The sequence below is a fragment of the Trachypithecus francoisi genome, unplaced genomic scaffold (assembly GCF_009764315.1).
Source record: "Trachypithecus francoisi isolate TF-2019V2 unplaced genomic scaffold, Tfra_2.0 Lachesis_group2, whole genome shotgun sequence".
In the NCBI taxonomy this organism is placed as follows: domain Eukaryota; kingdom Metazoa; phylum Chordata; class Mammalia; order Primates; family Cercopithecidae; genus Trachypithecus; species Trachypithecus francoisi.
In genome coordinates, this window is record NW_022681465.1 from 10,802,964 (window position 1) to 10,824,558 (window position 21,595).

The 21,595-nt window shown below is 46.0% G+C and overlaps 1 protein-coding gene across 4 annotated transcripts in view; it reads right to left on the reverse strand.

Annotated features, from left to right (window-relative positions):
• The window catches only part of CTNND2 (catenin delta 2), a 942,360-nt gene that overhangs the window by 3,700 nt on the left and 917,065 nt on the right, over positions 1–21,595 (reverse strand). For all 4 annotated transcript variants that reach the window (XM_033178807.1, XM_033178804.1, XM_033178806.1 and 1 more), the window contains 3 exons: positions 16,592–16,718; positions 12,165–12,296; positions 5,549–5,622 (listed from right to left, as the gene is read on the reverse strand). In XM_033178807.1, coding sequence (XP_033034698.1) covers positions 5,549–5,622; positions 12,165–12,296; positions 16,592–16,718 — 333 coding nt within the window. The remainder of the gene's footprint in view (positions 1–5,548; positions 5,623–12,164; positions 12,297–16,591; positions 16,719–21,595) is intronic.

The following is a 21,595-nucleotide window of genomic DNA, read 5'->3' on the forward strand; positions in this document are numbered from 1 at the left end:
ACAGTGTTGAAAATCTGGCTGATGAAATGACCCCTCCCAAAGCCCTCCCCACATAAGAGCTAAAAATAAATGCATTAAAAATTGCACAGTTTGCATCAGTCAGATTTGAATGAGGGAAGTAGAATGATGCCCCAATAGAGCAGTGGGGATTTCTGAATCTGGGTGTCTGTTATGGTCTAGAGAAGCCCAGGAACACGCAAGCCCAAAGCTTTTGCCTTCTTTGCCTTAACGCTGCATCTTGTTTTGGAAAGGGGCTATGACCAGCAGCTCACTCCAGGGTCAATACACCCACACTCTCTGCACTCCGTTCCATGGCTTCTGTTTCTATCAAGTTATCTTTGCTGAAGTTTTTCCTCCACAGTAGAATGTTCACTCTAAATTATGAAGGGTAGTGTCATGACACCTTCCAACTCTGTTAGCATAATGACAAAAGACTTATGTGGGTTTATTCCTTAACAAATTTGCCAGGAAACTGGATTTATTTTGAACACAAGGTGAACAGTAGCCCAGTACAGATCTTCAAACTTTTCCATGTCTCAGAGTGTTCATAGAAAGACTCAGAGTGTTCACAGAAAATGAAGGAGGCCAGATATTAAGTATCAGTGGTTCTCAAAGCATGATCCCAAGACCAGCAGCATCAGCATCACCTGGGAACTTGTTAGAAATGCAGATTACTAGGCCCCACTCCAGACCTACTGAATCAGGGCCTCTGGGGATGGGCTCCAGCAATCTGTGCTTTAACAACCCTTTGGGGAATTCTGGCTCATGTTCCAATTTGAGAACCACTGGCACAGAGGTGAAAAAATGGGACAGGAAGACAGAAGAACCAGGATGAGTGTTTGCCTCTTCCTGGCTGGGGGACTGAAGGAAACACGTATGCTCCTGGAATCTCATCTTCCTCCTTTCTGTGGACAATTACAACTGGCCTGCTCACGTGACAGTGGAACTAAGGACACCAGGAAGGAACTCAAGATTCTGGTTTTGTTATCATTTAAATATTGGTCATCAAAACAGCAAAGCTCTTTGTTTCCAGTTCCTGAACAAAAATCCTGTTGTCAGCTAGATAGATACCGTTCAATATGATATTTCTCTTTATAAGTATGGGGTGGACTGGTAGAAGCTCAAAAGGATTTTTGGAAAGTATGCATAGTTAAGACTTTTTTGTTTTTTTTCTTTGAGACAAGGTCTCACTTTGTCACCCAGGCTAGAGTGCAGTGGCACACTCATGGCTCACTGTAGCCTCCACCTTCCAGGTTCAAGCCATCCTCCTGCCTCAGCATCCCAGGTAGCTGGGACTACAGGAACACACCACCATGTCCAGCTAATTTTTGTATTTTTTTGTAGACACACGGTTTTGCTATGTTGCCCAAGCTGGTCTTGAACTACTGAACTCAAGCGATCTGCCTGCCTCGGCCTCCTAAAATGCTAGGATTACAGGCATTAGCCACTGCGTCCAGTCAGTTAAGTCTAAAGTGATGTCTGTAACCCGCTGACCTCAGACATTCAAACCAAAGATCACAAACTGTATTTTATACTATTGATGGTTTCTTCTAGGAGGCTTTAAGCTCAGAGTTTGCTGAAAATGTGCCTGAGTCCCAGGTAGTCACAGGAGCAGCACCCACGTGTGGCCATGTGTCTGGTGCAGGCGTCTCTTTCTCAGTTCTCACTATCTCTTGCCTTATCTTGGAGATCCACTTGAAACTGATTTCCCTCCACGAATCGCTTCCCCATAAGCTCAGTCACTATCCAGTGTGAAGCCTGTGAGACCCGGCTGGTGACTGAGCCACCCAGGAGATAGGAGCGCTCAGCAGAGGACAAGCTTCGATGCTGAAACTGACCAAACCCTAGAGCATCCCTCCTGGTGAAACTGTTCCAGGCGCGAAGTTCTGGGGTAACTTTTCGCCAGGCAAGCTCCCGACATGGAAGCATTCCACCTAGAATGGTTGGCTACACCTCTATGGCCAGAGAATCCAAGTCAGGGATACTGTTTATGAGTCCTCTCTAGGACTTCCAACCGGAAGAGAGTGAAAATGTGTCTTTTGAAGGGTTAGGATGGTTGCACTTTATTGAGTCCCCAAGAGAGAAAGCTGCAAGTCAAGACTAGGTTTATTCCTATAACTTAGTCCAAAATAAGCAAAATGCTTTCTTTCCTCCTCTCCAAGTTCACTGGGTTCACTGGAGTGTCATTATGATCTCCTTGGAAATATATATATATATATATATATATATTTTTTTTTTTTTTTGTGGGGGGGAACCCTCTCTTTGTTGGACATTTTAAAATGTTGTTGGATGTTAGGCTAAGATAGAATGATCCAATCATCCATTTCCCTGGGCTGGTCCCTCACAGGGAATGATGGTGGTCCTGAGCTGTGAAGACAGGACTCAGCTCTGCCGGGGGCCTGCCTGCAATGCCTCGGTCCTGACGAGAGGGGTGGAGCTTGCTCTCCATTCAGGGTGGATTTTAGCAACATTTGCCTGAAGCTCAGCGGCCTTGGTATTCCCCTCTGAGACCGAGTCAAACACATTCTGGGGACCTCCGGGAGAAAGGCTATGGCTGGTGGTGTTCACACGCGTGGCAAGGATGCCATCTTAGCATATTAATTCTCATTTGCTTAAATGCTCAGGATATGCTTAGGTAAAAGAATGTGCCCCTTAGAGCCATTATGGGTTGTCCTCTAAATCTAGATGGCAAGCAGTCTTTTGGAACCTACTGCAGCCACTCTGTGAGATGTCAAAGACCCCTGGCCATGTCAGGGCGTTTCTTCAATGCCAACTCCCGGGAGAGGAAGGCTGGTGCAGAGGGAGCTGGTTCTGGTGAGGAGCTTCTGTCTACCTGGGGGAACTCAAGATGAATCTCACACTCTTGGCAGTAAAATCATGGTCCTATTACAACCTGACAAGAATCGGTAATAACTGGCAATAGTCTGCTTATTCTACATCCAGAATTTCATAATATTTGCTGCAAGAAGCATGGTTGATTTCCATAAATGAAGTTGGCATTTCTAATACATTTTGTTTCTGTTTGCCTTTATGGAGGCAGGTTGGCAAGTGAATAGTTGGGGCCTCCCTGGTGACCTGTTATCTACAACTCATGACCCTATTTATTCAGTCATTGGTTTCTTTGCTTTTAGCAAATACTAGAACTGAGGGTAGGCTGACTAGATGTTAGCATCACATCAAATAGGCCATGAGGGCCAAGTCGTTCACCAGGGGGTCACAGACAACACTATATGTTTTCCAGAGTGCTGCACATGGAGTAGGCTGATGCCCATCATCGGAAGGAGAGATGTATGAAGTTTCTGAACAACGAGGGAGAACAGACTGTGTCTTTGGCTTTTATAGTTTCTGCAGAGCCAGAGAAAATGAGCCTTCAATAAATGTTTGCTGAATAACACACACACGCTCTCTTTCTCTCTCTCAGACTGGTTCCTTAAGAATCTACTGTTCAGATATATAGAGTAAAGGAACAGAACAGAGGCCTTAGAAATAACACTACACATCTACAACCATCTGATCTTTGACAAACCTGACACAAGCAAGCAATGGGGAAAAGATTCCTTATTTAATAAATGTTGTTGGGAAAACTGGCTAGCCATATGCAGAAAACTGAAACTGGACCCCTTTCTTACACCTTATACAAAAGTCAACTCAAGATATATCAAAGACTTAAACATAAAACCTAGGACCATAAAAAATCCTGCAAGAAAACCTGGGCAATACCATTCAGGATGTAGGCACGGGCAAAGACTTCTTGTATAAAACACTAAAAGCAATGGCAACAAAAGCCAATATTGACAAATGGGATTTAATTAAATTAAATAGCTTCTGCACAGCAAAATAAACTATCATCAGAGTGAACAGGCAACTTACAGAATGGGAGAAAATTTTTGCAATCTACCCATCTGACAAAGGGCTAATATCCAGAATCTACAAAGAACTTACACAAATTTACAAGAAAAAAACACCACCATCAAAAGCAGGCAAAGGATATGAACAGACACTTTTCAAAAGAAGGCATTTATGCAGCCTACAGACGTATGAATGAAGCTCATCATCACTGGTCATTAGAGAAATGCAAATCAAAACCACAGTGAGATACCATCTCACACCAGTTAGAATGTCAATCATTAAAAAGTCAGGAAACAACAGACGCTGGAGAGGATGTGGAAAAATAGGAACACTTTTACACTGTTGGTGGGAGTATAAATTAGTTCAACCATTGTGGAAGACAGTGTGTCGATTCCTCAAGGATCTAGAACTAGAAATACCATTTGACCAAGCAATCCCATTACTGGGTTATAATCCCAAAGGGTTATAAATCATTCTACTATAAAGACACATGTACGTGTATGTTTATTGTGGCACTATTCACAATAGCAAAGACTTGGAACCAACCCAAATGTCCATCAATGATAGACTGGATAAATAAAATGTGGCACATATATACTATGGAATACTATGCAGCCATAAAAAAGGATGAGGTCATGTCCTTTGCAGGGACATGGATGAAGCTGAAAACCATGATTCTTAGGAAACTATCACAAGAATAGAAAACCAAACACCACACATTCTCACTCATAAGTGGGAGTCGAACAATGAGAACACATGGACATAGGGGAACATCACACACTGGAGCCTGTCTGGGGATGGGGGGCTAGGGGAGGGATAACATTAGGAGAAATACCTAATTTGGATGTTGGGTTGATGGGTGCAGCAAACCACCATGGCACGTGTATACCTATGTAACAAAACGGCACATTTTGCACATGTATCCCAGAACTTAAAGTATAATAATAAAAATAAAACAATAACAATAATAAAAAGAATCTACTGTTCAGTGCTCCTCAAACTTGAATGTGCACACAAGGCCATCTAATTAGAATGCAACTGTGTTGTAGAAAATCTTGAACGGGTTAGGGTTAGGAGCCAGAGGAGAATCTCTCCTGTATTTCTAACAAGATTCCGGGTAACATTGACGCTGTTGGTTCCCCAACTAGACTTTGAGTAGCAAGACACTACAATGCATGTAATGTATTGTAGAATAATAGAACTTATTTATGTATTCTATCTTTTTCAAGTTCTCTACTGAATTTGCTGTGTCTCCTTTATTGGTAGTGATCATGTATAATGAATGCTTCCTTCCTAACGCATTTGCAGGGTTACAGGAGCTACTCGATCTCTGTTGAGTAATTCCTGTCCAGACAATTCCTATTTAGTAACAACATCCTACACTTGTCCATTTGGGGGTTTCTTTTAGTTTTGCACCATAGCAGAATACTTGCTTTCTGCACCAGATCAAGCACGAGGTTCAAAGGCCATTTGCAAATTTGAGGCTGTTCTGCCGAGTCCACCACACACACACACACACACACACACACACACACACACACACTCGTGCTGCAACCGGAGTGAGGAGAGGGCCTCAGGGGACGTTGCCTCCTCTTTCAGTTCTTTATGTATGTTGGATGAAAACTTACGTTTAAAATTCCAGGTTATTTCACATGAGTCACATTGAAAAAGAAATACAAACGTGTTGCATTTACTTTACCTGGTTGTGTTTGATGTCTTCAGCGGGCGCACCATATGAATTCCTATACAAAGTTGAAATTCCAGTGTTTTGAGCTAAAATTAAAAGGAAAACAAAAGTTTAGCAAAGAAAACAACATCACAAATGAGGAATAGTGGTTACTGGACCAAGCTCTTGCCCTAACAAAGCTTGTTTTCTTGGGGACCATTCCAAGTAGAAGACATTCTTTGGCCCTGAACACTTCATTTTACATACAGATATTAAAAAAGGAGAACAGTTATTCTAGAAAATCCCCATAGCATGTCAGCCGCTTGCAATAACGCTCACATCGCAGACAGGGTCAGGGCAGATGCTGCAAACAGATGGTCATTTTGTAAGTTTTCTGGCCTTCTTTTCTGGTGAAAACTGGCGGGTTATAAAGGCTTGTCGCCTGCACTGAAGCATGCAGGAGTCTGTATTAGCAGCTTAGCTTTTAGCCGGAGAGTGACAAGAATAAAATTTCTAATTTGAGCTCACAGAAGTGCTTGATCATCTTTCAGACAGTTCATTTCTTACAGGCCCAAAAGATGGGCAGGGAGCATCGCTGCATGCCCCCACGCATCTGGAAGCCTGCGGCTTTGGAATCAAACTAGATGCAGAGGGAGGATCCTGCTCTGTTGTCTGGCTTGCCCGTGGTCTAGATGAAAGAGATGAAGGTCTCCTCTAGTTGCCAGCAGCGTCTGAAGGCCCAGAGAGGGGGCCTGTTAGCCCACTTCCTTATGGGAAACCCCTGAAGCTCAAGCCATCCACTCAGACTAAAGGCACAGGCCACCACTCCCTTCACAGCTGCTGAAGGGTCATAGTTCAAGAAATCTTTGGTAGAATGACCACATCACCTACCAATCCCATTGGTGGGTGTATATTCAAAAGAAAGGAAATCAGTATATCAAAAGATATCTGTACTCCCATGTTTATTGCAGCACTGTTCACAATAGCCTAGATGTGGAAGTAACCCAAGTGTCCACCGACAGATGAATGGTAAAGAAAAGGTGGTATATGTACACAACAGTGTTTGGCCATAAAAAGAATGAAATCTTGTCACTCACAGCAACACGGATGGAATTGGAGGTGATTTATGTTAAGTGAAACAAGCCAGGCACAGAAAGACAAATATCATATGTTCTTGCACATATGTGGAATATGTGGTAGCTAAAAAAAAATTGATCTCATGAAGATGGACAGTAGAATGATGGTTACCAGAGACTGAGAAGGGGAGTTGGGAGAGAGGAATAAGAGGTGATGGTTAATGCACAGAAAAATAGAAGAGAAAAGATCTAGTGTTTCATAGCATGATAGGGCAACCATAATTCACAATAATTTACTGTATATTTCAGAACAACTAGAATAATGGGATTGGAATGTTCCTAATATAAATAATAAATGTTTAAGGTGATGGTATCTTAATTATGCTTATTTGATTATTATACGCTGAATACTTGCATGAAAAAATCACATGTACCCCTTAAGTACAACTATTATGTATTCATAATTTTTTTTTTAAAAAAGCTTTGGAAAATGCTGTCTGTTTAGTGTCAGTGGGGTACAAAACACTCTAAAACTAGGAAGGGCTTATTGTTTGCTTCCAGTATTTAGGGGATAATGAAGTAGGATCACTCCACCTATAGGCCACAAGAGAAAGGTCAGTATAGCCTTTCAAAGTCTAAGTTCACTCCACCCAGGATTTTTTACCTAAGAGTTCATTACAGCTGTGCAATAAAATTCCTCCTGGAGACTTCGGCTTAGAAAGTGAGGCCATTTTTCCATTTTAAAGACCATTCTGCTATCCTCTCTGTTGAATGCATGTCACTCCTGTCTCTGTATTATGGTTTAAACCACCGTCTCTCTCTGGACCATTGCTACCGAATCCTCCTTGAAGACCCAACTTCCACTCTGCCCAGCCCGATTCCTCCATCCATCCTGTTACCAACAGCCAGAATGCTGTCTTTGTAACCCAAGTTGGGTTCTGTCTCTTTCTCTGCTTGTAACGCTCCAATGCTCTTCACTCCGAGATGGCTCTCCGCCGCGGCCATGAGGCCCCAAGCTCCAATGCTCTTCACTCCCAGATGGCTCTCCGCTGCGGCCATGAGGACCTGCAAGGTTTGTTTCTGCCTAACCTCCCAATCGTTTCTCCCTCCTTTCCTCCTGTTAAAGGAGCCCCAGCTTTGCTGACCCTCCTTCCTCAGAACGGGGAAAATATGTTTAGCTTCAGCTAGGTTGTCCCTGCTGATCTTTCTCCCTGGAACTTGCTTCCCTCAGACTTTAAATGTCTCCTCCTCCCACGTCAAGTGAAGTAACCCCTTCCGCCTGCACCCCCATCTCATTACCCTGTTCAGTTTCTTCTTCCTACTCAACACCGTGCAGTATCATCTTGCTGGGAACTTGTTCTATTATTTACCTTATGCACTGTCTGCCTTCCCCTTCCAGAGCAGAAGGCCCATGAGACAGAAACAGTTCGTCCTGCTGCTACCTCAGTATGTATCCTCAGAGCCTGGCACAGCGCCTGGCCTCAGTGGAGACCCATAGAGTAAGTGCCCCATTTGCTGAATGAATAAATGAGTGAACCTTAGATAAATCTGCCTTCAGAGCTATAATTTGCTATAGAAAATGTCACTTCAGGGATAAGGTGAAATTTTGTTTTTTCTTTTGCTCAGAATTAAATGTACTTTTTTTTTTTTTTTTTTTTTTGAGACGGAGTCCCGCTCTGTCGCCCTGGCTGGATCTCAGCTCACTGCAAGCTCCACCTCCCGGGTTTACGCCATTCTCCTGGCTCGGCCTCCCGAGCAGCTGGGACCACAGGTGCCCGCCACCTCGCCCGGCTAGTTTTTTTTGTATTTTTTAGTAGAGATGGGGTTTCACCGTGTTAGCCAGGATGGTCTCGATCTGCTGACCTCGCGATCTGCCCGTCTCGGCCTCCCAAAGTGCTGGGATTACAGGCTTGAGCCACCGCGCCCGGCCTAAATGACCTATTTTTTAGAACATTTGCACTATTGTAGTCTTGGCCTCCTCCCTGCTGTGAAATCATAAACAGATTTAAGATTCTTCTTATCAGAGGAATCTTAAAAGCATGAGGCAGAGTTTGTGGCTTCTGAGCCTAGGATGTTAATACTGGAAGTTCTTTCCCCTCACCCATTTAAACAAGACCATAGCTGAGACTGAACTACCTTTACGGACGCTTGAGGCAGAGGAATTCACAGAGGCTCCGCCCTCATATGGCCCAGCTAATAGTGCACCCGCAGAAAGATGCCTATTTTTCTATCAGCCCTCAAATACCCAATTTCCAACTGAATCAACACCCTGAAGACTAGAATGACTTTCAAAGGCATAAGAGGCCGGGTGTGGTGGCTCACGCCTGTAATCCCAGCAGTTTGAGAGGCTGATGGGGGAGGATCACGTGATGTCAGGAGTTCAAGACCAGCCTGGCCAACATGGTGAAACCCTGTCTCTACTAAAAACACAAAAATTAGCCAGGCGTGGTGGCCGGCGCCTATAACCCCAGCTACTTGAAGCACTGGGGCAGGAGAATTGCTTGAACCCAGGAGGTAGAGGTTATAGTGAGCTGAGATTGCGCCACTGCACTCCAGCCTGGGTGACAGAGCGAAACTCCATCTCAAAAACAAATAAATAAATAAATAAAAGGCATAAGAAAGACACTGACAAAAACAAACAGACCATTGGAAGAAAGGGCATGTGGGAAGCTCAGAGGGGAGGGAAAAACCTCCAGGTGAATTTAAAGGTCAGGCAGTGGAGCTGCTGGGATGCTGCAGCCCTTTCTTGAGATGAACTGAACACGTGAGGTTCCCAGGCATCCAGGACTACAAGAACTTGCTGCTGAAGCCGGCATGCCTGAATGAACAGCCGACTGGATTTCTCAGGGTTCTCCAGTGGCAGAGAAACACTTAGGAGAGAAGAATTTCAAGAGGCTTCATCCAAGCTAGAAAATGAATCCAGAAAAGGAGGGTGGGGGAAGCCTGGAATAAACACCTAGATGGATGTGAACTTCTAAGAGCTCAGAGGAAGAGACGACACCTCCATCAAAGAGATGTTTCCACTTCCAGCCCTCATAGGCTGCATTTTGAGGGTGAAGCTTCCCTTGTTTTCATATCAGAAGGAACGTTTTCTTGGCAGGGAATGAAACAAGGAAGATGGCAGTTTTTCAGGTTATCTTTCAATGCACGGAACTTTCAGTGTCCCGTGGATTTGTTCTTGAACAAGAAAAAGCATTGCTTTTGATGTGGAGGCCACGAGAAATCTGATTTTGTAAGTAAACCCTGGAATGATGGGCATTTGCTAACATCCTGCAGGGTGGGGGCTGGAAACTCAATCTCCCCATCTCTATGTGCAAGACTGGCTTCCACCCAGCTTGGCTGGGGACTTATTGATATCACTATTGAAAGTGGCAAACCACCACTATCCTCCTTTCTGCTATCCCACCGTCACCTCCATCACCCTCACTACCACCACCACCACCATCATTGTTGTGATAATAACAACTGGCATTTACGCAGCACTCATTGGCTTTAGAGGAACTTCCCTATATACACATATTATTCAATAAAGATCTCAATGTTTTTTCTGGCTTGCTACATGATTGATAGTGTACTCCTGAATTGCATTTTTAAGTAAGTTAGAGCAAAGCTGTTTAAGCCTTTAAATAAGTTTGAAGAATTACATATACTGAAATTGTCAAGATCCCTGCCATTTTCTAAGAAGATTAAATATCAGAAACATAGTAAATTTTAGGCTTCGTTTTATTTTGAGTCCAGGGCACAATCATGTGCCATTGGAACTGTTTTGACATAAACACGCACACCCACACCCACACCCACACCCACACCTGAAGGCCTTTTGAATGATCCTCTCGGGTAAGAGAGTTAAAGAGAAACACTAAACTTAACAATGCAGTCAATCTCACAACTATTCTTTAATCTCAGTGTATCATGCCAGACAGCTGCTGGTGTGGCTACCCAGGGCAATGCTAACTGCACATGGAATGGGTCAGTTGAATTTGGTATCATGACTAGTTCAGCATAATCAGTACAAATTGGATCCTCTGCCGAATGTCTAGACTCCAGGGACTCAGAATTCAGATTCACAGCTTTCTTGGTTCCTGTTCATCTATGCGGCAACATGTAAGGGGGGAAAGAGTGACTGTGAATAATAACCTCGAGTCCATGTAATGAGTTAAATTCTCCCATTCAGGAAACATCTCAGGAGCAGCGCTGAGGTGTTCCCTTGTAGGGTCTGCACATGGAGGCAGAATGTGGTCCTGGGGTCAGGGATAAGAAACATCTGTTTATTATACTTTTCTTTATGCAGCTGAGCAGAGTTAACATGGAAAACACTGCCGCTGGGGTAAATGCATTTGCTATTAGAAAAATTTATCTTCGCTGTCCTGGTTTGGGAGGCATTTTAATAAATCATCCAATTTGTCTGCTCTGCTTCCCTGCCGGTCTACACCGAAACACTACCGGAGAACTGCTTCCTGCTCTTCAGATTCCTCTCCTAAGCGGGTCTCAGTGTATGCACGGCGCCCTTTGCGCCCCGGCTTTATGAATGATCTAACCTGGCCTTGTTCTATTAAAGGCTCTTCTTCATAGCCTATTTTCAGCAGGGACCCATCTCCATGCCCATGTGGTAAAGAGGGTGTGGGGTCCCCGTTGAAAGGTCCTCAGGGCTCCATCAGCTCTGCTTTTAAGGTAGAACTCCCTCTACAGCCAGAGCCCACATCCTGCTTCTTGGAGGAGGGCCATCCAGGGAGAGGGTGAGGTATGGAAAGCTCGGAGGGGGCTCTGAGTGCCTCAACAGAGGCATATACAGAGTGTACAATGTGTACAGAATATACAGTGATTTAAGGGTAAGCCCTGTTATCAGATGGGCTGGGCATGGCACGGTGGAGGGGGCAGAGACGGGCACTCATTGTATCAATTCTGGCCTCCATAGAGTCTTGGCTGATGAGAAAGGAAGGCAATGGGTGTGACTGAGACAGTGAGGGATGATGAGCGTGAAAGATGAATGCCTCCTCAGGGAATCTGCAGTTATCAGCTCTAAGGAAGCTTCTTGGGGGTATGTCATGGTAAGAGGTTGTATCATGGCAAGAAGGGAAAATCTCTCAACAGTAGTTTCATGGGGTTCCCCTTAAATCCTCCCCCTGCCCTTCCTCTTTCCATCCCACCCTCCGCTCTCCTCTCCCCCCTCCCCTCCCCTCCCCTTTCCTTCCACCTTCTTTCAGTTCCCTCCATTCCTAACGCACAGGGCCTGTCTACACTGCCTCCACCGAGTCCCCTCCCCAATGGGTGATGTCAATGAGGAAGAAATATATGGGACTCTTCTAATTTGAAAGAATATTATGAGCTGGGCAAACCAGAGGAAAGGACTGAGAAAAAACACGGGTAGAAAACATTTTCTCTTAGTTATGCTTCTAATCTTAGTTCCAATTCTTGGGAATCATCATTATCAAGCTCTCAAGTGACCAGACAGCTGCTAAGTCCTGCTGAGCAGCCGGGCGCTGCCAGCCCCGTGAAGCCTGAAGCCTCATCCTTCAGTCCTGCGGCAGGTCAAGCCACCACGTCCCAGGAGGGGGCGCGCGAGGGCCGCTCACCTGTCATGGCGTCTTTCCTGGAAGTGTGTTCGCCTTTAGCTCCGTGGTAGGTGGCGTTGCTGCCGGTGCACTCATAGTCTGTTTTCCTTTCTTTGAGGCTGATCATTTCCCGAGGTGAAGCTGGGGCACTTGCTACATAAAGAAATCAAAAGGGTGACTTTCTGCGTCTCATTCCACAGCGTGTGTGCCTTCCACACAGTCAGCGTCCTCCCTGTGCATGGTCCCGCATCTCTCAATGCCTACGTGAGGACCTCATGGGTTTTCTTTTTAATTTTTAATTTTTTGGCAGTTTTGGCTCTTGTCCCTACCCCATTCCCTCAACTGTGACAACTGGTGCTTTATAGTTAGGGGGCACAGGACTTGGAAGCTGGCAACTGGGGACCACATCCTGGGGCCATTTTCCTCAGAGAGAGAGATCATGAAGGGGACATGACCTGCCCATGGTGTGTGGGGCAGTTTAGGAATGAGACTGCTCTTGGTTTCTTCCTTTCTTTTCTCTTTTCCTTCCCTTTCCTTCCCATGCTCCCTTCCTTAATTAGATGTGTTTCAGAAGATCTATTACTGATATTGACTAATCTTTGATTAAAATAAATGCAGTTTTACTTAAACACTGAGTCACCTAGAAACTGCCTTTAAAAAAGTCTGAGGAAACAGCTCTCTACATAGGATGATTTGTGGAGCAGAAATAACCAAGCCCACAAAGACCTTCTTTGTCTGTTGCTGGGGTGGGTTGGGGAGGGGCACGGAGGCAGCTCTAGTTCCTGCTAGGGCATTCTTGCTCCAACTCTTTGCATAAACACCCCAATAATCTCTGAGGCCCTCCTTACACCTCGGCCACTCACTGCCTGTCCTACTGGGAGGCTGAGCCCTGCCCTTCCTCTTGCACCAATTTCTAAAGTGCTGGGTTGTAACTGGAGCATCCTCCTGGGAGTCCTTAACAAACTGTATTAGAAGAGAGGAAAAGCTGAACTCAGAGGCAAGGAAGTCAATAAAAGGAGGTTGAATTTTCATGAGTGATTGAATGGATTGGCAGCCACTCAACCTTCCTGCCAGTGCAGAGGGGGCACTGGGAGAGGCGGGGAGGAGCCGTGCATCTGGGTGAGGGGGCAGCTGGTCGCGCACCCCACCCTGTGGGCATCTGCAGCTGTGTCCAGCTCCACAGGAGCTCAGGTGCCATGTCCTTCTGTCAGGAAGTTCTCTCCAGCTCCCGTAGCCAAGGGCAGTGCTTCAGAGCCTTGTTTACCTTCAACACTCACTTGAGAATTTATGGATGCCCAGAGCCCATCCTGGACCTTTTGAGTCTGAATTTTCAGTGACGGGCTTCAGAATCCATATTTACCGAGCCTACCTGATGACTATTAAGGCTAGGAATCCCTAGAGCACTCTGATTTTTAGGACAAATCCCTTTACTTTGCTAGTCTCTAAGCGCCTCTCCAGCCAAACCTCAGTTTACCTTCCAGTTTATCATTCACACCCTCTGTAGGGTCCCTTTGCTCCCTGGGTCTGTGGTCCCCCTATGGTATCTCTCATGTCACTGTCTGAGTCATGTGATTCAGTTTGTCACCCTTAGTATCTTCTATGTACAAAGTCCTGTGCTAGCCACTGTGCGAGGCGGACACACAGATCACGTGGCTCTTCCCGAACTTGTGCAGCTGTCAATCGAGTGAGGAAATGGATGTCCAAGTAAACTAGAATGAGATGCAGAAGTGCCCAACAGACATCACAACCAAGTGCTGGGAAGGTAAATGCAGCGGGTTGTGGCCACCGTCTCAAACCTATCAAAATAAAATCATGCCTCAATGCTCAGCTCTTAAAGTCCTCAGGGGTTTTGGATCCTGGATGCCTATTAGAATTCATTACCTGGAATCCTTTAAAAAATAGCGAGGCTTGAACCCCACTTGAGGCCAGCTGGCCATAAGCCCTGGGTACAAACTCAGTGGCAGACAGGGAAGAAAACCACGCAGCTTGGACAGCTGCAGCACCCTCTTCACTTGTAGGACAAGCCTGGAGCTGCAATGACTTGATCAAGGACTGAACCTCCCTGATCCACGGTGACCCTGTGCAGGTGCAGATAATGCCCAGACTCTGCTGTGAGGGAAGAGAGGCCCCAGGGGAGAGGACTGACAAAGGTTGGGACATGGGCCATCTCCATCCCGAATGTGAATCTGGGGAGATGTGAGGGGCAGCCATTGTGTCTTATGAAGATTGGGGTTCTGTTGCTTGGAGAGGGGAACCTCTGCAAGAACAACTGAGTCCTTAGCAAGCCCTATCACTCAACTGGGCTCTGCATCCAGTTCCTGCCTGCTCGCTGGTGCCTCGTTCACCTCTTCCACCTGCTGCTCCCTTCTCTTCTGTTCACCACTTTTTTCTTCCAGGAAAGTCTCTCTTCCTGCCTTTACCCTTTTGCCTCTGGGTCTTCCCTAATAAAGGTTAGCCTTTTATGAATTACTGCCACACAATCATGAAGGGACAATATTTTAAAGGCTGTTGACCAAAGCTTTTAAAATTAGAATCCAATATTGTCCAGATGGTGGTGTTGATTAAACTATATCAAGTGTGTAATTATCTCCTGAGACCTCACACGCAGCGGTCCTTCAAGTCTCCGGTAAATCAGGATTAAGTTCTGGGAAAAATCAAATCACGCAAACAAGTGTTTATTAGGTGTCTGGATGTGCCTTGCCTAGGAAATCCTGAGGCAGCGCACTGGCTGCATGGCTGGGTGAACGCAGCCCTGCCTGTTTGCCAGAAAGGGCTACTTCTCTCTCCCAGCCCTTGCCGATCCATCATGTCATTTCATTCTCATAACACTGATTGGCTCACTGTAATTCTTAATAATTACGGCTTTCCAAAAGACACGGTCCATACGCTTCCCACACTCCGTGTACTTGATCTTTTTCAGCCTGCCGGAATTATGGAAATAAGAGGCCTAAGAAGCCACCTCCGTGCTTCTGAGATAGGTGGACGTTTCTACAGGTACAGGGGGTTCCTGATCACCAAGGGTTGGACTAAATGTGATAAGCAATGACAGTACACTAAAGGGACCGGCTTTCACAGGGCTGGGAGCAGGCCATTTATTTCAGTCAGATATTGGCCATTCATTTCTCATCATGTTGACAGTACAATCAGGTATGGAGTTATGCAACCGTCATTCTCGGGGGTAGGAAGACCACTTTGCTGGGCAATGCTCTCCACCAGGTCCTCCCAGGTGCCATTTCAGAGAATAGGATTTTCTTAGCAGGAACAGGGCAAAGAAGAGTAGGAAGAAAGCTTTCATAAATGAAAGCCTACATCACTGTGTCTGTGTGGGTGCATATAACTTGTTATCCATCTTTCATTCTCAGAACAAAATCAAAATGCAGAAATCAAAATAAAAGTTTTAAAAACTTAAACTGTGAGGAAAACAGCAAATTTATGCCATTTATATGACTAAATGGTGTGTTCACATTTGCCTGTCATCTTTCCTCTGATTTTTGGCATTCCTTAACGTGAATTAAAAACGGTATGAAATAAAGTATTTTTATAAATAAAAGAAGTTCAAAATTTAAGCAATAGGAATGTGACAAAATTAGAAAAAATTAAATGGAATGACTTAGAAGTTATAGTTGGCTATGATAAGAATGTGCTGGTTTATTGTTAATAATAAAAAGCTAATTAGATATGGAACAGTTATGAAACCATCAGTGATATGTGTCAAAGGTATATCACACTGAAGGAAGAAAGCACATTTGGTCTCCTCTACTTTTTATCCCAATTATGACAAAAGGCAACTCAAACTATTTTTATTTTATTTTATTTATTTTATTTTATTTTTTGGAGATGGAGTCTCACTCTGTCACCCAGGCTGGGATGCAGTGGCATGATCTCGGCTCACTGCAACCTCGGCCTCCCGGGTTCAAGTGATTCTCCTGCCTCAGCCTCCCAAGTAGCTCGGATTACAAGTGGGCGCCACCACACCTTGCTAATTTTTATATTTTTACTAGAGATGGGGTTTTGCCATGTTGCTCAGGATGGTTTCGAACTCCTGAGCTCAGGCAATACGCCCACCTCGGCCTCCCAATGTGCTGGGATTACAGGTGTGAGCCACCGTGCCCAGCCAACTCCAAACTATTTTAAGTTGGAAAAATTGTCCATGGAAACCCCTGATTTGCAGACACATGACAGTTTTCTTTAATTCGTTCCTCATGAATTCAGGTCCATTACATGCATGTCATGCATAGGAACCTGTTAGAGAAGGAGATTTGCTCTGAGTCTGTGTATACAAAACACAGAGTGGCCACCACAGTACAAAGAACAGATTCATTTCCTACTTCTAGCAAAAGTCTGAATGGAAGGCTCTCCTCTGTGTAGCAGCTGGCTCTGGGACTGGGAAGGAGGGTCTTTGCTCAAAGAGAAATAAAGCCTGGCTGGCTAGTGCGGCAGCCTCTTACCTGAGCGGTTGTTGGGAGACACGCGCACAGGGGAGATGGAGGGCGTGCGGGAGGAGGAGTAGGGCCTTTGCCGGTCCCTCTCGATGGTTGAAGACGAGGCTACAAAGTGGTATTGTGACCATCCATCCTGCAAAACACAGCATGCTCCTGTTAGATGGGCAAGACAGAGTGATTCTTCACCTCCAGACATTTTTAAGTGCCAAGTATCTGGATTTGCATAATATTTCTATACTGTGTCAAAAGAGGTTCTTGAAGCTCTGTGCCCTCATCGAGGTGAACAGAGCCAAACGTGAATGAAGACACACCTCCTTCCCTCCAGACAGCCTGGCGGGTAGGGTCTGCTTTCCTTCATGAATGTTGAATAAATGGTTTCTTTACAAACCTGCTCTGGTCAGAAGCTTTTACTTCGATGAAAATACGATGCTCAGAATGTTAGGGGACCCAGAAAGTGTCTATATTTTGCCTGCCTGGTTCCAGCTCTGCCTGGCTCCCTCTTCCACTGCCTCAATATTTTCCACAAGGGTTTACCCCTTTGCTCCCAGGACCTATCTGTTGGCAACCAGAATCCAGGGCAGCGTCCTCCCTTCCCGTTTACCTCCCTGTGTCCTTTCTAGCCCAAAATGCCCCACCCTGCCTGTCTCCAAGCTGGTTTGCTCCAGGAATGATATTTTTCAATATAGAGCATATTCAAAATGCATCCTACCAAGCCTCCATTAGGCTTCCGGTATCTAGTTAATATACAGAAAGCATCTATACTATTTTTCCTTATAAAAACCACATAAATATATCACAGATTATTTTGTGAATTTAGAAAGCATAAAGAAGAAAATAAAAATAGCTGCTAATTCCACTCTCTCCACCTGAGAGAACTCCTGTTAACATGTCATGGTATTTCCTTCCAGTCTTTTTTTCTTTTTTAAATAGATTTTATTTTTCTCCAAGTAACATGTTAAATAGTACTAATATTATAGCAAAGAAAAGCTGTCACCTGCTCCACCCCCAAATCCTCCTTTACAGAGGCCATTGCTTTCAATTCTTTTAGATATTTTATTTTTTTCCCTGATAACATTTAGACTTTTAGGGGGCTCAAGGCTTTGTTCTCTTGGGATTGTTCAGAGAATCTTGCCACACAGTTAGCACCTAGTAAGTAAGCTGGGGAGTATTTTTTAAAATCATGCACCTCTCATTCTGGCTTTATCCTATCAGTCAAGTAGAACAGGAATAATGAGAATTAGATACACAAAGATTAGTCTTGGTGTATCTAATAAGGATTAGACAGGAAAGTGGAAATGAGTATGCATTTTGTTTTCTATTAACTCATCTATTTATGCTTTCTATGATTTTTGATAGAGTTTTGAGCCCCTAAAAAGTCTAAATATCAGAATAAAAAGTTAAAGAATTGAAAACAAGTGCCAATGTAAAGTGGGAACTGGGGAGGGGGGACAGTGCCTGCTTTCCTTTGCTATAATGTCAGTAATATTGGACGTATTACTCTAATGGAAATGAAACCAAACTAATGGATACTATAATCTGCATTCTACAGGAGGAATTTGAGCCTTCGAAAGTAAATAGGCCACCCAAAGTCAAACAATACAAAAGTTACAAAAAACATATTCATACCAATATGTGGCATTCTAACAAGAGCTTGGAAGGAAAAACCAAGCAGGATTAGGGGATAGAGGAGCAGGGGCGGGGATAGAGGAGCGGGGTGGAGGGGGATGGAGGAACGGGGTTGGGGATGGAGAAGCGGGGTCGGGGATGGAGGAGCGGGGTCAGGGATGGAGGAAGGGAGCGGGGATGGAGGGGCATGGGTGGGGGACAGGGATGGAGGAGCGGGCGGGGATGGAGGAACGGGGTCGGGGATGGAGGAGCAGGGTCAGGGATGGAGGAAGGGGGGCAGGGATGGAGGAAGGGAGCGGGGATGGAGGAAGGGAGTGGGGATGGAGGGGCATGGGCGGGGGACAGGGATGGAGGAGCGGGCGGGGATGGAGGAGTGGGGGCAGGGAAGGAGGCAGGGGTGGGGATGGAGGAGTGGGGGCGGAGATGGAGGAGTGATGTGGGGATAGAGGAGTGGGGTGGGGATAGAAAAGTAGGGGTGAGGATGATGGCATCTCTATTTTTGGAGTGGGGTCAGGGAGGTGCTGTCGGGAGCCTTAACATTGCAGCAGGACCTGGAGATGACAACTGAACCAGACCCTGGGGACACAGATCTGGGCTTCCCAGCCAAGGGAAGAACAGATGTGAAGGCCCTGGGTGGGAACAGCTTCTCTGGTGTGAGAACAGGCTCCCGGGACTGAAGAGGAGTGAGCAGTGGGACAGGAAGACAGGAAAGCTCTGGGTGTCCAGGACAGGTTGGGGAGGAGTAGCCACAGCAAAGCCGCTTGGGAGAGCTGCTGGACAGAGGAGAGATGGTCCAGGCTTGGAGGGTGCTGGTGGTGGGAAGCGTGCAGATCTGGTATCCACACTGGAGGGTTTGCTGGTGGCATGGCTATTGGTGTGGGAAAGAGGAATCAAGCCTTACCGCAATGCCTCTGGTGTGAACCACAGTGGCCTGAGGTACCCTTCACTGAGCCAGGAACAATGGGAGGGAGGGAAGTAGCTTTAGGGAGTGGAACCAGGACTGCCTCATGGGGATGTATATGGTTACTGAAGAGGGACAGAGAACGAAGCAGGATCTGCAAACTGGGATCTCAGGGCTGGAGGCAGAATTTTGGACGTCAGCATATACATATTATTTAAAGCAAAGAGAATGGATGCAAACCTATAAGCGAATGCAAATAAAGAAAAGCAGAAGGCAGACTGAGTGAGCCTGGGGACATTCCAATATTGAGAGGGTGCAAAGAGTAGGGGAAGCTTCAAAGGAGACCAAGAAGGAACCCAGGAAATGACAGGGAGCATCAGGAGGGTGTGACTGTGGCGTCAGGCAAGACCAGGAGAGCGATGCGTGAGGAGGAGAAGGAGACCAACGGAATACCGAGGAGGACCAAGTGCTGCCCGGTGTTCTGGGAGGAAGGAAGTCCTCGTGCCGGCGACAAAAGTGCTTTCTTTGGTCAGGTTGGTAAATGTCTAACTCCAGCGGACCCAAAAGATAATGAGAATTGGTGAAGGGGAGACAGTGAGTACAGACAAGCCTTTGGTGAAATTTTATTTTAAAGGGAGATGGAGAAATGGGCTTGAAGAGAGTGAGGCTGGAGAGATGTTTTTCATAGACCACCCAGAAGATATTAGAGTATTTCATGTGCTGATGGGAATAACTCAGTGCAGAGAAGGAAAAACCTGGGGACATAGGAGGGAAAGGGAAAAATGGCAGGAAGAACATTTTCAAGACAGGAAGGGTAAATAAGAGCAACGGGGTCATTGGTCACAGAAACAGTCAGACTGTGGCCATGGACATGGGGAAGAGACGGGTAGCTGGGGTGACAGGAGGATAAGGATATTCACTGTTGATTTTTTTTTTTTTTTTGCATTTTCTCAGGGAAAATAAGAAGTGAGGTCATCTGCTAGGACTGAGGAAGAGTCGGAGCTTAGAGAACAGAGAGGAGAGAGGAAGGGAAGGGAGGAAGGAAGGGGATGGGGATGTGGAGCGGTTCTTGAGTTGGGTGGGGAGTGAGCTGACTGTCCAGGGCAAGTGGCTGGGGTGCTGGGCGGGGCTGGAGGCCATGGCAATGAACTGAAAAGGAGCTGACTGGTCAGCATCCATGTGTGCCTCTCTCCAGCCACAGTCAGCTGCCCTAGGGCAGGTGTGGAGTGGGTAGAGTTGATGGGTCATCAGGCAACTTGGAGAGAGAGACAAGGGAACGTCATGGAAGCCCACAGAAGCTAAGCCCAGTAGGGAGGAAAATGTAGGTGCTAGAGATGATATGGAGAGTGCAAATTGATCAGGGCACTGGTGGGCTTATGAGGGCTACAGGCTGTTGGGAGGATACTTCACAGGTGCCGGGGGTTTGCTGGAGGGACGAGAGCAGAGATCCTTCTTAAAAGAGCAATGAGGAGAGGCCAAGAAGGACAACTGTTCCAAGAAGGACGTCTGCTCCACCTCCAAGGACACAAGGGAGGGAGGGTGGGTGGGAAACGAAACAGCCCTTGAGGAGGGGGATTGGGGGCAGTGTCCTCAGGGCTGGCAGGAGATGAGCAGAAGAGGGGTTGTGAAACGGACACAGGGGATTTTGCTGAATTTTTTTTTTCTTTTGAGACAGAGTCTCGCTCTGTCACCAGGCTGGAGTGCAGTGGCGTGATCTCGCCTCGCTGCAAACTCCACCTCCTGGGTTCAAGCGATTCTCATGCCTCAGCCTCCTGAGTAGTTGGGATTACAGGCATGTGCCTCCACGCCCAGCTAATTTTTGTATTTTTAGTAGAGACGGGGTTTCACCATGTTGGCCAGGATGGTCTTGATCTCCTGACCTCATGATCTGCCTGCCTCGGCCTCCCAAAGTGCTGGGATTACAGGCGTGCGCCACTGCGCCCGGCCAATTTTGCTGATCTTTAACCACAGGTTAAAGAGGGAAAAGAAATGGGAGGTGGACAGAAGACAGGTGAACTATATGGGGGACAACTGGCTGCTCAGAGCCTTCGACCGAGGGGTCCAGGTAATGATGGTCGTCCCGGGAGGCATGGGTGGTTGTGACAGCGGAGGTGATGAGAGATGAAGGGTATAAGGTACAAATAAATGCCTCCTTAGGGAAGGGTGGGGGTGTGTCAGGGAATGGTAGGTATCACGGCAGGAGAAAATGTCTCCACCGGAGTTCTGAGGTGTTCTCTGAAATCCTCTGGAGGGAGGCAGCAAACACAGAGGAGGAGCAGTCTTACCAAAAACACGTGCAGGGTGGAAGATATTTCAGAACTGTATGTGTCCGTTACTTATGTATGGGAACGACTAAAAAAAATTTTTTTTAATCCCTGTCTTTTTGAAGGAAATGCTTTGTAGACGCCAAAAATCCTAAATATGACCGAATGAGGACAGATCATTTTATGTTTGTCTCATTGCAATGTAGAAGGTATGCTTTG